This window comes from Verticillium dahliae, genomic scaffold (assembly GCF_000150675.1).
Source record: "Verticillium dahliae VdLs.17 supercont1.21 genomic scaffold, whole genome shotgun sequence".
NCBI classification, from domain to species: domain Eukaryota; kingdom Fungi; phylum Ascomycota; class Sordariomycetes; order Glomerellales; family Plectosphaerellaceae; genus Verticillium; species Verticillium dahliae.
This window is the reverse complement of record NW_009276924.1, coordinates 360086-371885: the sequence shown is the minus strand read 5'-3', so window position 1 is coordinate 371885 and position 11800 is coordinate 360086. Positions and strand designations below refer to the sequence as shown.

Sequence of the window (11800 nt, the reverse complement as noted above, 5' to 3'; positions counted from 1 at the left end):
CAATCCATCACCGATCACGATGCCACCACAGACCACCGAAAGATCCGCCCACCACCAGTATTCCTTCCGTCCGCCTGTCACCTTGGTCCGGTCGACCATTTAGTTCAGGGACTCAACACGGTAGCTGCGGACTAGCTGAATGTACCTGGGCACATAACAATCGATGGCGTGGCGGGAGCGGTCGTTCTACCGCCGTTCTTCTAGTTTCATCCACCTAAACCCACTCAGGCGTGAAACCAGCCTTCTGACCGCGCCGGACTTGTGGCCGTCGTCTCTTGTGAGAAAAGTCGAGCACGGGAGCTGAGCATGCGGGAGTAGCGTCCTCTGTAGCCTGACGCGGTTGTTTGGCAATGTCCAGCCAGCACCAAAGGCATGGCTACTGTGATGCCACCATTGATTTTCAAGAACACTCACCCGGAGAATCTCTATCACAGCCCGTTGATATCACGCAATACCGGGAGCCACTTGAATGACGCCGAGAACGAGGGTGGCCCTGACCCTCTCCCCCCCTTCTCCTTTCTCTGTGTTGCCTTACCTAAAGCTATGTCATCCGCTTGACCGACTCAAGTCCGACTCGGGCCCGGCTGGACCCCCATCGTCGGTCCACTGCCGCATGACGCACGTGAGAGAATCGATATCTTTCATGACTAGTATCGCGGGTGGAATACTATGTATTCAAGGATGGCAACATTACATTTGCGGTGATGCCTTCTCGACATGCTAGTCATGACCGATGTGCTGGAACGCGACAGACCACATCCGAAAACTCAAAGCTACAAGGTGTGCTATCCGTACTATGTACATTAATCCGACAAATTTGTTACATGGGGCGGAGGCCCATCTTGAGGTAGGGGACTCTAAGGTTCTCGTTTCGTCTATGTCGTCCTCCAACCCCTGTCTCTACTGTAGTACTCCGCAAGTTACTCGGCCAATCCCATCAGGCTTTTGTTTGTCGTTTGCCAATATTCCCACCCCCAGGCTCTCAGCTTCTTGACAATCTTGGGCGTCACAGCTGCAGTCAGGGGTACCCGAAGAAAGATGAAGCTCTTGTGGATGGCGTATGCCAGAGCAAGCTGTGTGCCTAAGCCTAGGAAGTGAGAGTTGGTGAGTTGTCTCCTCGGAACAGAACCAGAGCTCGAAACGGACAGAACTTACTGGCTTCGGCGCGGTTGTGCTCCTCCGCTTCAGCCACTCCCCAGCCGGCCATCTCGACCGACTCGCTCACCACGTCGGTACCGAGCTGCTCTTTTTCAACCCCCTTCAAGGCGGCCCGGTACTCGTGCCACCAGGCCTCGACCCAATCTGGGATCGCCTTTTTGACCCAGGACATGACCCAGTGCTCGAGCTGACCTGTCAAGTAACCAACGTTAGCCTCTTGTCAAAACGATCTTCAAGAGGTTTGCAGACCTATCCTATCAGTGCCGACAATTCGAACCAGCAAGAAGCAGAACGGGAAGTCGAGGACGCTAAGAGCAAAGTAGACACCGACTGCGCTCCATCCGTATTCCTTAGATAGCTTCTTCAACCTCTGGCTCAAAGATAGAGGCTTTTCTGCTGCTCCGGCAGCCTTCTCGCTACCCCTCATGGCTGAGAACCGAAAGGACCGGTGCCATGTGCGAAACATGGTGCTCATGCGGCCAGCCGGTGATGACTCGGGCATTCGTCGACTGCCCCCAAAGGTTCTGATCCCGGCTCTTGAGGTTTGCAAATGCGCCCTGCTAGCCACGTATTGGCGTTGCCATGCTGTCCTCCAGAACGTCTGACCCTGGGCCGAGAAGGTTTGACGCGACGCCGGCGCTGCGCGCATTACTGTCCCCCACATTATAATGATCGATGGAGGTTCGATCGTTGATTTGTGACCACCGTGTTGAGGAACACTCGAGATATCGGAAAGAGCGCGTGCGTTCCGTCGAGTGCAAATGTATTCTGATACCAGGGCGGACACTTCGGTGTGGCAAAGTGTCGTTCGGGTGGAGTGGCAAGCTACTTCGGAGATACTGGGGATACGGAAGCAGGGCTTGAGCCTCGGACTCCCTTGGGGCTTGTCGGACTCGTAGACGCGCCGCGACTGCCGACAATTCCGATTTGGCGATGCAAATTCAAGCCAGGCGGCGCGACGCAATGCAATGTCGGTTTCTGTTGAACGTGGCTATGGACGGAAGTCGATAGTTGTTGCCTTGACGCCGACGATGGGGAAAATTTTGGCCACCACTTTCTCGAGCATGCGATTGCCTCAATGAAATCATACGTTCGTATGGTCCCGGGCCAGCAGGTGCCATAGGGTGCTACGTGCGTCCAGGGCTGATTGCGATAACAAATGATCGCTACCAGCATACGCTAAGCGCGCCACAAGCGCGCCGCAGTTCTGAGAATCTGTCTGGCAAAACCTCGGCTCTGAGCATCACCATGCCACGTGTCCTCCCTGTCAGGTCTTCAAGGAGGTGGCTAAGACCTGCTGGTCAATGGGTTACCATGTAGGTTGTCTAGGTAGGCAGGGACACACTAGACCACCCTCATCCCAATCGACTACACGGGGATGAGTGCCGACATCTCGCCTCACGCTTGACATCTGCCGCTTACCGCTTGCCGCTTGCCGTCTGCACCTGCATGCCATCTATAAGAGCTTGGACAACGTCAAACATGTTCCGCTATTCTGTGACCGGTGCACCACAGGAAGTTGTACCGTGTACGGACATGCCACCCCGAGCGGAATGTTCGTACACGTACTCTAGCAAATCAGTCGGGCCTGTCGCGAGAAAACAGAGTTTCCTAAGAGTTACGATTTCCCGATGTCCGGTATTCCGAAGGTCCAGGACAAAAGCTGTTGGCGGGCGGCGTCTTGTGAACACCCCACCGAGACCCGAAGAACCCGTGTCAGGATTTACCAATTTCACAGGTTCAGGTAGATGGCAGGATGTCGCCTTTGTCAGCTATGGAGGGCCGGAAGTCGGCCGGCGCAAGAGTGATAGCATCAAACCTTGGACGGCGTTGAGTTCCTGATTAGGAAAGAGGAGCAAGAACACGACCGGTCCGCTAATTAGCCCTCATCTTCCGCTTCACCGTCTGCCATAGATCATCAGGGTCCGGGTCAAGACATGGGACAGCGCCCGGAGCTCAGATTCACCGACATGAACCACTCTTCCCTGTCGTCCCGCTCCCAGCACTATGGACGCATTTATTCCGCAGCCGACAGCAAAAGACGGCGATTCAATCAACCCACAACCCACCTCTTCAGAGTCCCTGGCCCGGAGTCATGCATCCGATGGGACGCGGGATCGAGGCCGTGCTTAGTGTCTAAGGGGGGTCAGGGGGGCTGGCATGCTTGCGTGGGGTTTCCTTTGGCCGCCTCATCACCCTGTCACTTTTGTCCTTTGCTTGACTCGGAGTCCACATAACCAGAAACCCTGTGCCTGTGCTCTAAGGAGCCGGCAGGCAAAGAAAGTATGGACACCCCCCCCCCCCTTCCCGACTCGCGAGGTACGTGACGAACTTGCGGCATCCCGCCCAGTAAGTTACAAACCTTAATTTTCAATGGATCAAGCTATGCAAGTCGGTTGGCGTTTTCAACGAACTCTCAGGCTTCTAGCTCATCAGCTGCTTTCAAACCCACTCACCGCTCTTTTTTCTTCTCTTTTTCTTTCGACACGGACGTCAGCTTCGGGACCGGCGGCAGGGCCAGTTGTGCAGGAGGCCTGGTAGATCTTATCGCCGTCACCCACCCCCTTTCGAGGATCGAACCCCGATCCGACGCTATTGTTGAGAATACGATCAGTCCCTTGGGTTGTTACTATGAAAGCCATGACGGTGAATGTTCCATGGGCCGTGCACTTACAGGGCCAACAGCCATGGGGGTCAGATCAGCTCCTGATCGAGATTGAAAGCCGAAAGGAGCTTTGCTTCAAGACGACATGTGTCTTATCTCGAAACCACTGGCGGGTGGCGATGCCGTGGCGGATCAAAATCATGTCGGAGGTTACCTGAAAATAGCAAAAGTTCCCTCTTGCGTCGCCGTTTGTCGTCCACTGCCGGGTGCAACGGCGTCGCGGCGAAATGCCAAGTGATGGACCAAACTTTCGACTTGACGTAACCAGAGTCGAATTGTTTCATTAAGCTCCATCATGTTTGTGAGGGCTACGTCTAGCGCGAAAGTCAACGATGGAAGCTGCCACGAAGAATGCCGCCACTGGCTGACTCGCCATGTGGCGCGAAGTCAGGGACCCTTTTCCAGAAGTCTTCTAGGAGACAGACCCAAGGGAGGAAGCTGAAGGTTTCCACACTCCACGCTCAGGCTTCTAGCTGGTGCTGCTGCTGAAAGTCCACTTGGAGCACATGTACATGCCCTCGGACTACATGTATTCCCTCCCCCCAAGGTTCTGTGGGTAGTCAAAGCGTTCTAGTGGCGGCGCCGGTGTAACAGAGCCCTCGATAGAACACATCAGACAGGTGCCATGGGAGGCCATCAAGCACATAGTCTGCCGCTCTCTGCGCCTTCGTCCCGACTTCGTGACGCCAGTTCAGCAGACTCGTATCGCGCTGTCGGTGCCCCTGAAAAGTGACCTAGTGAGAAATCTGGGTGCAAAGTACCGTGGCGACTTGTCAGTCTCCCCGAGGGTGCTAGCCAGTGCCTACACACACCCCCCGTCCTTCGCCCAGCCTGCTCACGTGGTTTGCCATTTTGTTTTTTTAAAGTTGATGGGATGCGTCACTGTTGCAACGGTTTCGCCAGACCTTCAGTGTGGTCTCGATAGGCGCAAATCGGCGCATGGTGTACTGTGTAGGTTTCCGAGCGCGGCAAGGGACTTTGTCCGGCGCCCGTTCGTGTGAAGTGGGAGAATTCATCAGCGGACATTGTGTGGAATCGGTTTCCCCATAGCGTCCCAGGGCTGGACCTGCGTATCGAGTCAGTCTTTGGGTTTGCCAAATGCTTGTCACGAGCCTGCTCATGGTGGGCCTCATGCAATCGCAAAGCCGTGTTCGATGGACCAGGGTCCGACTCAGGGTGGTCTCGATTCAGGGTCGCAATGGGCATCAGGACTGCAGTGGAATTTGCAAGGCATCAGTGACGACGGCAGTCACGGGTGATCGCCGTGGTGGCAGGCTTGCAAGGCTGGTGGGGTCCCAGTTTCGCCAGAAGGCCAAGGTGTGGGGGTCGCCTACTCAGCATGAGGTCATTTTCCTCTTCTGTTTGGGACGGTCCACACCAAGCAGTGTGAAGCTGAGTATAGCACGACGCGGCGGTCGTGCGACTGCGAGAGATCCATCAGCAAAGGTGCTCAATGACCGACCACGTCTTTTCTGGGCTTGGGAAGAACTTCTGTTCATCATGGCCTGTTCGTTTTTTTTTTTCGCTCGAGCTATTGCGGTTAAGCAACCCAGCTGCTCGGATCCTGGCGAGGGGGGCTCTTTAATTGTAGTCCAATTGATGGCGGGGGTTGGACCCTGTGGACCCGTCATATCGTCACTTGATTGTCCATGGGCACACACGCTGAAAGAAGGTGACGCCCGCCAGTCCTCCTTCGTTTGCATACCGTACCTACATGTACCACTTTCTCTTCTCGCGAGGTAGGAGAGGGCTGACAGCTTGCAAGGTTCATTTTTTTTTTATCACAGCCGCATTTCATATCAACAAGTACAGACTATTAGTGACTGGAAATCGTTTCCAATCGCTGTGGTCTCGTCGCGCGGACCAAAATATCCCTGGTGACCCCCATTTTTTGGCATGGTCCTTGCTTTGCCCCCCTCCCAAACACAGCAGCTGCCACTCGAAGCAGTCCCTTGCCTTTTCAGACCGCGTGACACTTCGACCCGACTCCCCCAAAGCGAATCGCCCACGAACCTCCATCGTTGACATCAATTCCCTTCTCTTGCGTACACAACTTTCGATTTGACAAGTGGGGGAGACAAACAAGACGTCCATCGCGAAACCAGCACGAAGAATCATAGGAATTGAAACGGACTCCACACGAGCAACCTCTCTGACCTCGAGTCACGACCAGAAGCTCGAGCCCCGACTATCGTCATACCCCGCAGCCCGCCAACTCGACTCCCTCGCAGAGCTCTCGCGTGCGTGATAGCATCATGAGTTCACCTACGAACCGTCGGCACCGCAACCGCGGCAGTTCAGACGAACATGGCATCTTCGACGATGCCAAGACGTACTACACCTCTGAGCGTCACAACAATCGGGCGGGCCCTCGTACGCGGACCTACTCTCAGGCGAGTCGCCCCTCTTCCTGACCATAATCGGGCCTCATGAAGCTGACTAGTCTCGTCAGAATGGGTTGCTGGCACAAATGGAGCGTATCGGGTTGAAGGAGCCTTTCCGACGTGGGAGCCACGGTGCGTGAACACGAACGGGGCGGTGTGGCCTGTTCTACGTACAACCTTGCTGATCTCGAATCACCAGATGAACCCTCGACGTCTCACGGGCGGCGCTTCCTCGTCAATGTCCAGTCGACCTTGGACAGTCTCCAGGAACAGGAGGATACCGACGGAAATATGCAGATCACCATCGAAGACGAAGGGCCCAAGGTGCGCACAGCCTGATGCCATCACCGCCATTCCCAAGGCTTTTTCACTGACCACAAGTCACAGGTTATCACGCTACGCACCGCGGGCTCGGCTGGCCACAACAAATTCGACATTCGCGGCACATATATGTTGTCTAATCTACTGCAAGAGCTCGTCCTTGCCAAAGAGTACGGACGAGAACAGATCATCCTCGACGAAGGCCGCCTCAACGAGAACCCAGTGAATCGCCTATCGCGTATGGTCAGTGATCACTTTTGGGATGGCCTGACTCGCAGAATCGATGCCTCAACCGTGGAGATCGCTGCCAAAGACCCCAAAGACTGGACCGACAACCCCCGCCCAAGGATCTACGTTCCGGTTGGGGCTCCTGAACAGTATGAATTCTACCTTCAGGTTGCAAAGGACCGACCGGAGATCAACCTCGATGTCCAGCTTCTTCCCGAGGTCATCACGCCCGAACTCGTACGTGGGATGAACGACAAACCTGGACTCCTAGCTGTGGCCATGGAAAAGGTGAAGGACGAGAAGACAGGAGAGGAAACCCTCAAAGGTCTGCCTTTTGTTGTCCCTGGCGGTCGGTTCAACGAGCTCTACGGCTGGGACAGCTACATGACGTCCCTGGGTCTCCTTGTTAACGACAGGGTTCAGCTGGCCAAGTCCATCGTCCTGAACTTCTGCTTTTGCATTGAGCACTATGGAAAAATTCTCAACGCCACCCGCTCCTACTATCTCTGCCGCTCACAGCCTCCTTTCCTTACGGACATGGCGCTCCGAGTCTACGAGAGATCAAGCACGAACCTGATGCCAAGGACTTTCTCCGCACTTCGCTGCTGGCTGCCATGAAAGAATACCACAGTGTCTGGGTCGCCGAGCCGCGACTTGATCCTGTCACTGGTCTCTCCAGATACCGACCCGAGGGGAAAGGCGTCCCTCCTGAGACGGAGGCTGACCATTTTGTCCACGTGCTGGAGCCCTACGCTGCGAAGCACGGCATGACATGGCAGGAATTTGTCAAGGCCTACAATGCCGAGGATGTCAAGGAGCCGGAGCTTGACGAGTACTTCATGCACGACCGCGCTGTACGCGAGTCGGGCCACGATACGTCGTACCGCCTGGAGAAGGTCTGCGCAAACTTGGCGACCATCGATCTCAACTCCCTCCTCTTCAAGTATGAGACGGACATTGGTCGCACGATCCGTAATGTCTTCGGCGACAAGCTCGTCATCCCCGCCGAGTTTGCGGTTGGGCCTCTCAAGGCTGGCTCGGTAGAGTCGTCAGCTGTCTGGGATCGCCGAGCCAAGCGCAGAAAGCTGGCGATTGACAAGTATCTCTGGAACGAAAAGGAGGGCATGTTCTTCGACTATGACACGGTCAAGAAGCAGCAGTGCGTGTACGAGAGCTGCACGACATTGTGGTCGCTGTGGGCTGGTGTTGCGTCGCCCAAGCAGGCGGCAGACATGGTGGCCAAGGCGTTGCCCAAGTTTGAGGCCTACGGCGGGTTGGTCTCGGGCACGGAAGAGTCTCGCGGCGAGATCTCGCTGGAGAGGCCCAACCGGCAGTGGGACTACCCCTACGGCTGGGCTCCACAGCAGATGCTGGCATGGACGGGACTGCTCCGGTATAGCTTCCACGAGGACGCGGAGCGTCTCGCCTACAAATGGCTCTCCATGATCACCAAGGCATTTGTCGACTTTAACGGCGTCGTCGTCGAAAAGTACGACGTCACGCGTCCCGTCGATCCTCACCGGGTCGATGCTGAGTACGGCAACCAGGGCCTAGACTTCAAAGGAGTTGCCAAGGAAGGGTAAGTCTTGCATGGTCAAGAGGGAGCGCGGAAGAGACGAGGATTTTTGCTGACAGGATCTAGGTTCGGCTGGGTCAACGCCAGTTACGTCTACGGGCTGCAGATTGTCAACGCCCACATGCGACGTGCTCTCGGCACACTGACGCCGTACGACACGTTTGTCAAGGCTCTCGAACAGATGGAGGAGAAGCACCTTGCAGAGCTTTCTTGAACTCGGCCCCTTTTTGAGAGGAAACGTGAGCACATACTGTTTGTTCAAAGTCCTTCGGACTTGTGATGCTGGTTGGGTTTCAGGTGAAGATGGGAAGAGATGCTAGGCGACTGACGAGACATTGTCAAGGATACGCGGTGCGACGCATTGGAAAACTACACGACGATGACGACGACGACGACGACACGCATGGCGAGCCGAGGCGTAGAGGACGAAACTGAACAACCGTGGCAGGTGGGGAAGGGTGATGATAAACAAGTAGATCTGGCAGTGAGTCTGGAATAGAAATCATGAAATTCAAGCACGAGACGGGGTGGGGAGGGGGGATAGCAGAGTTCTTCTCCTCCGGTCATCGGCAGCAAGTGACTGGCCCGTTGAATGCCTGCACCAGGAAGACAAGATCAACCAGTCAGTGATCCATGTGATTATTCACGGTGGTGTGAGCATTGCGTGCCGGCGCTGATACCGGCAAACAACGGGTCGTCGCGACGAAGAGAGTCGCAGTGAGCTGAGGAAGGGGCCGAGGCTCGCTGTCCCGAAACTCTCCAGCAAGTCCCGAAGCGAAGCCGGGCGGGCAAACCGAAGCAGTCCTCCTCTGCCTGCACGCACTCACTGTTGGCTGGAGCCGAGCTAGGCCGGTCTGGCTAGCCATGGATCGCAGTGACGGATTTGAGGGGAGGGCGGGTGCGGGTTGGATGTTTCTGGTTCGTTTTGGGGGGGCGGGGGGCGATGCAGCTCACCTCACGGGTCCCAAGGCGTCCCAAGGCGGCCCAAGGCGGCCAGGCCAAGACGCTGTGATCTTCACATGCCATGATCCTGACATCACTCGAGCGCAGGTACCCCGCAAGGTATGCGACCATCGAGTTATGCCCCCTTAAAGAGGGAGGTATGCGTATAAAGGAGCTGTCAGCACGGGCGCTCTACCGAATCGGCGACTGGTTGGAGGCCCGAGCTTCTGTACCTCGGCCAATGACGGCAATGCGGCGGGCTCAGGAATCTGGGGATTTGGGGGTCGAGGGAAGGAGAGATGGATGGATGGGCGACGCAGAGGCAAGAGGCAGCCTTTGAGCCGAGCCCCCAAGGCTAGGTACCTTGGGAAAGGTAGACGTCACTCCCTCTCGTCCATGGACTCTCTGGTCCTCCTCCTCCTCCTCGCTTTCCCCTCCCCCTCCCTCCACAACCTCAGACATGGCCCGCGCTTGGGACACCCCGATCAGAGGCCAAGAGTCAGAGCTGAAAGGTCAGAGGCCAGAGGCCAGAGGTCAATGGTACCTTGACCACAACCGGCCGACGACCCACGCCTCTTCAGCCTCTTCCCAACTTCCGAGGCAAAACGACGCCATGGATGCTGTGGACGGCATTGGCCAATTCCCATCATGCCATGTACCGCATACTTCCGGCTCTGTTGCTTCTGGAATTCACCACCCCGATACCTGCCTTGGCCCGTTCTAGGATCTGGAGACAGGGTCCCGCGCCCGGTGGTAGGTCCCCTTTGGCCGAGCACTACCGAACGGAACGGCCAGCCCTTCGGTCATTGTTTGGTCTTCGCCTCTGGTATCCGGCCTCGCTGCTGATGCTGCTGCCTCTTCTGCTGGCTTGTGACTCGTTTCTCCAGCCCCTAGGTACTTTCCCGGCTCGGCTTGGGCCTATGACTCTTCTTTCTTTCTCCTCTTTCAACCATCTATCTATCCGTCCTCCCACTCTCGTGCTTGCTGCCATTTGTGACCTTTGAAAACTCGGGAATAGCATCCTTCTTTCCTCCTAACCTGCCCATTGACTGCTCCCACGAAGCTTCAGCTTCTTCTCGTCTTGCCCGCTTCTCTTACACGCAGCCCCCCCCCCCCCCTCCCCCATCATGGCTGCCAACAACATGGTGAACCCGGCTGTGGACCCAGAGACCGAGGACGAGCTCTTCAACCAGGAGGTCGAGCAGATTAAGCAGTGGTGGAGCGACTCAAGATGGCGCCACACCAAGCGCGCCTTCACCCCCGAGCAGATCGCCTCTAAGCGCGGCAACCTCAAGATTGAGTACCCGGGAAACGCCCAGTCCAAAAAGCTGTGGAACATCCTCGAGAACCGCTTCCAGAACAAGGACGCCAGTTACACGTACGGCTGTCTCGAGCCTACCATGGTGACCCAGATGGCCAAGTACCTCGACACCGTCTACGTCTCTGGCTGGCAGTCGTCCTCTACCGCCTCGGCCTCTGACGAGCCCGGCCCTGATCTGGCTGATTATCCCTACGTGAGTCCCCCCCCAACAGCCAGTAGCCGTGTCTGAATCAAAGCTGACATGGTACAGACAACCGTTCCCAACAAGGTCGGCCATCTCTTCATGGCTCAGCTGTTCCACGACCGCAAACAGCGCCAGGAGCGTCTCTCCCACCCCAAGTCTGCGCGCGCCCAGCTCGCCAACGTCGACTACCTCCGTCCCATCATTGCCGATGCCGATACCGGTCACGGTGGCCTCACGGCCGTCATGAAGCTGACCAAGCTCTTCGTCGAGAAGGGCGCCGCTGGCATTCACATTGAGGACCAGGCCCCTGGTACCAAGAAGTGCGGCCACATGGCCGGCAAGGTCCTCGTGCCCATCAGCGAGCACATCAACCGCCTCGTCGCCATCCGCGCCCAGGCGGATATCATGGGTTCCGACCTCGTCGCCGTTGCTCGCACCGACGCCGAGGCCGCCACCCTCATCACCACCACCATTGACCCTCGCGACCACGCCTTCATCCTCGGCAGCACGAACCCCAGCCTCCAGCCCCTCAACGACCTCATGAACGCCGCCCAGGAGGCTGGCAAGACCGGTGCCGAGCTCCAGACCATCGAGGATGAGTGGATCGCCAAGGCCAACCTCCAGCGCTTCGATGACGCCGTCGTCGCCGCCGTCCGCGCCGGTCCCCAACCGGACAAGGAGGCCGCCGTCGCCCGTTACCTTGCCGCCGCCAAGGGCAAATCGAACACGGAGGCCCGCGCCGTTGCCAAGGGCGTCCTCGGCATCGATATTTTCTTCGACTGGGACGCGCCCCGCACGCGCGAGGGCTATTTCCGCCTCAAGGGCGGCTGCGACTGTGCCATCAACCGCGCCATCGCCTACGCACCCTACTGCGACGCATCTGGATGGAGAGCAAGCTGCCCGACTACAGCAGGCGCAGGAGTTTGCCAAAGGCGTTCACGCTGTGTGGCCCGAGCAGAAGTGAGTTTCTCGCTTTCATCATCATCATGAAGACACGGGACATTTTTTCCCCTCCTCGTTA

General features: G+C 56.9%; 3 protein-coding genes across 3 annotated transcripts in view; 2 read left to right on the top strand and 1 right to left on the bottom strand.

Annotated features, from left to right (window-relative positions):
* Window positions 1-920: 920 nt before the first annotated feature.
* On the bottom strand, window positions 921-1807 carry VDAG_08617 (uncharacterized protein; the record flags this gene model as incomplete). The annotated part of the gene is made up of 3 exons (XM_009652926.1): window positions 921-1087; window positions 1156-1350; window positions 1408-1807. 3 exons carry the CDS (start codon window positions 1805-1807, stop codon window positions 921-923), a joined length of 762 nt encoding a protein of 253 aa, XP_009651221.1.
* A 4271-nt stretch (window positions 1808-6078) lies between these two features.
* VDAG_08616 (neutral trehalase) lies at window positions 6079-8546 on the top strand (the record flags this gene model as incomplete). Its single annotated transcript, XM_009652925.1, has 5 exons — window positions 6079-6196; window positions 6407-6531; window positions 6595-7305; window positions 7341-8335; window positions 8399-8546. 5 exons carry the CDS (start codon window positions 6079-6081, stop codon window positions 8544-8546), a joined length of 2097 nt encoding a protein of 698 aa, XP_009651220.1.
* Window positions 8547-11569: 3023 nt separating this feature from the next.
* The window catches only part of VDAG_08615 (isocitrate lyase), an 821-nt gene continuing 590 nt past the window's right edge, over window positions 11570-11800 (top strand). The window contains exon 1 of the mRNA XM_009652924.1: window positions 11570-11739. Coding sequence (XP_009651219.1) covers window positions 11664-11739 — 76 coding nt within the window. The 5' untranslated portion in view covers window positions 11570-11663. The remainder of the gene's footprint in view (window positions 11740-11800) is intronic.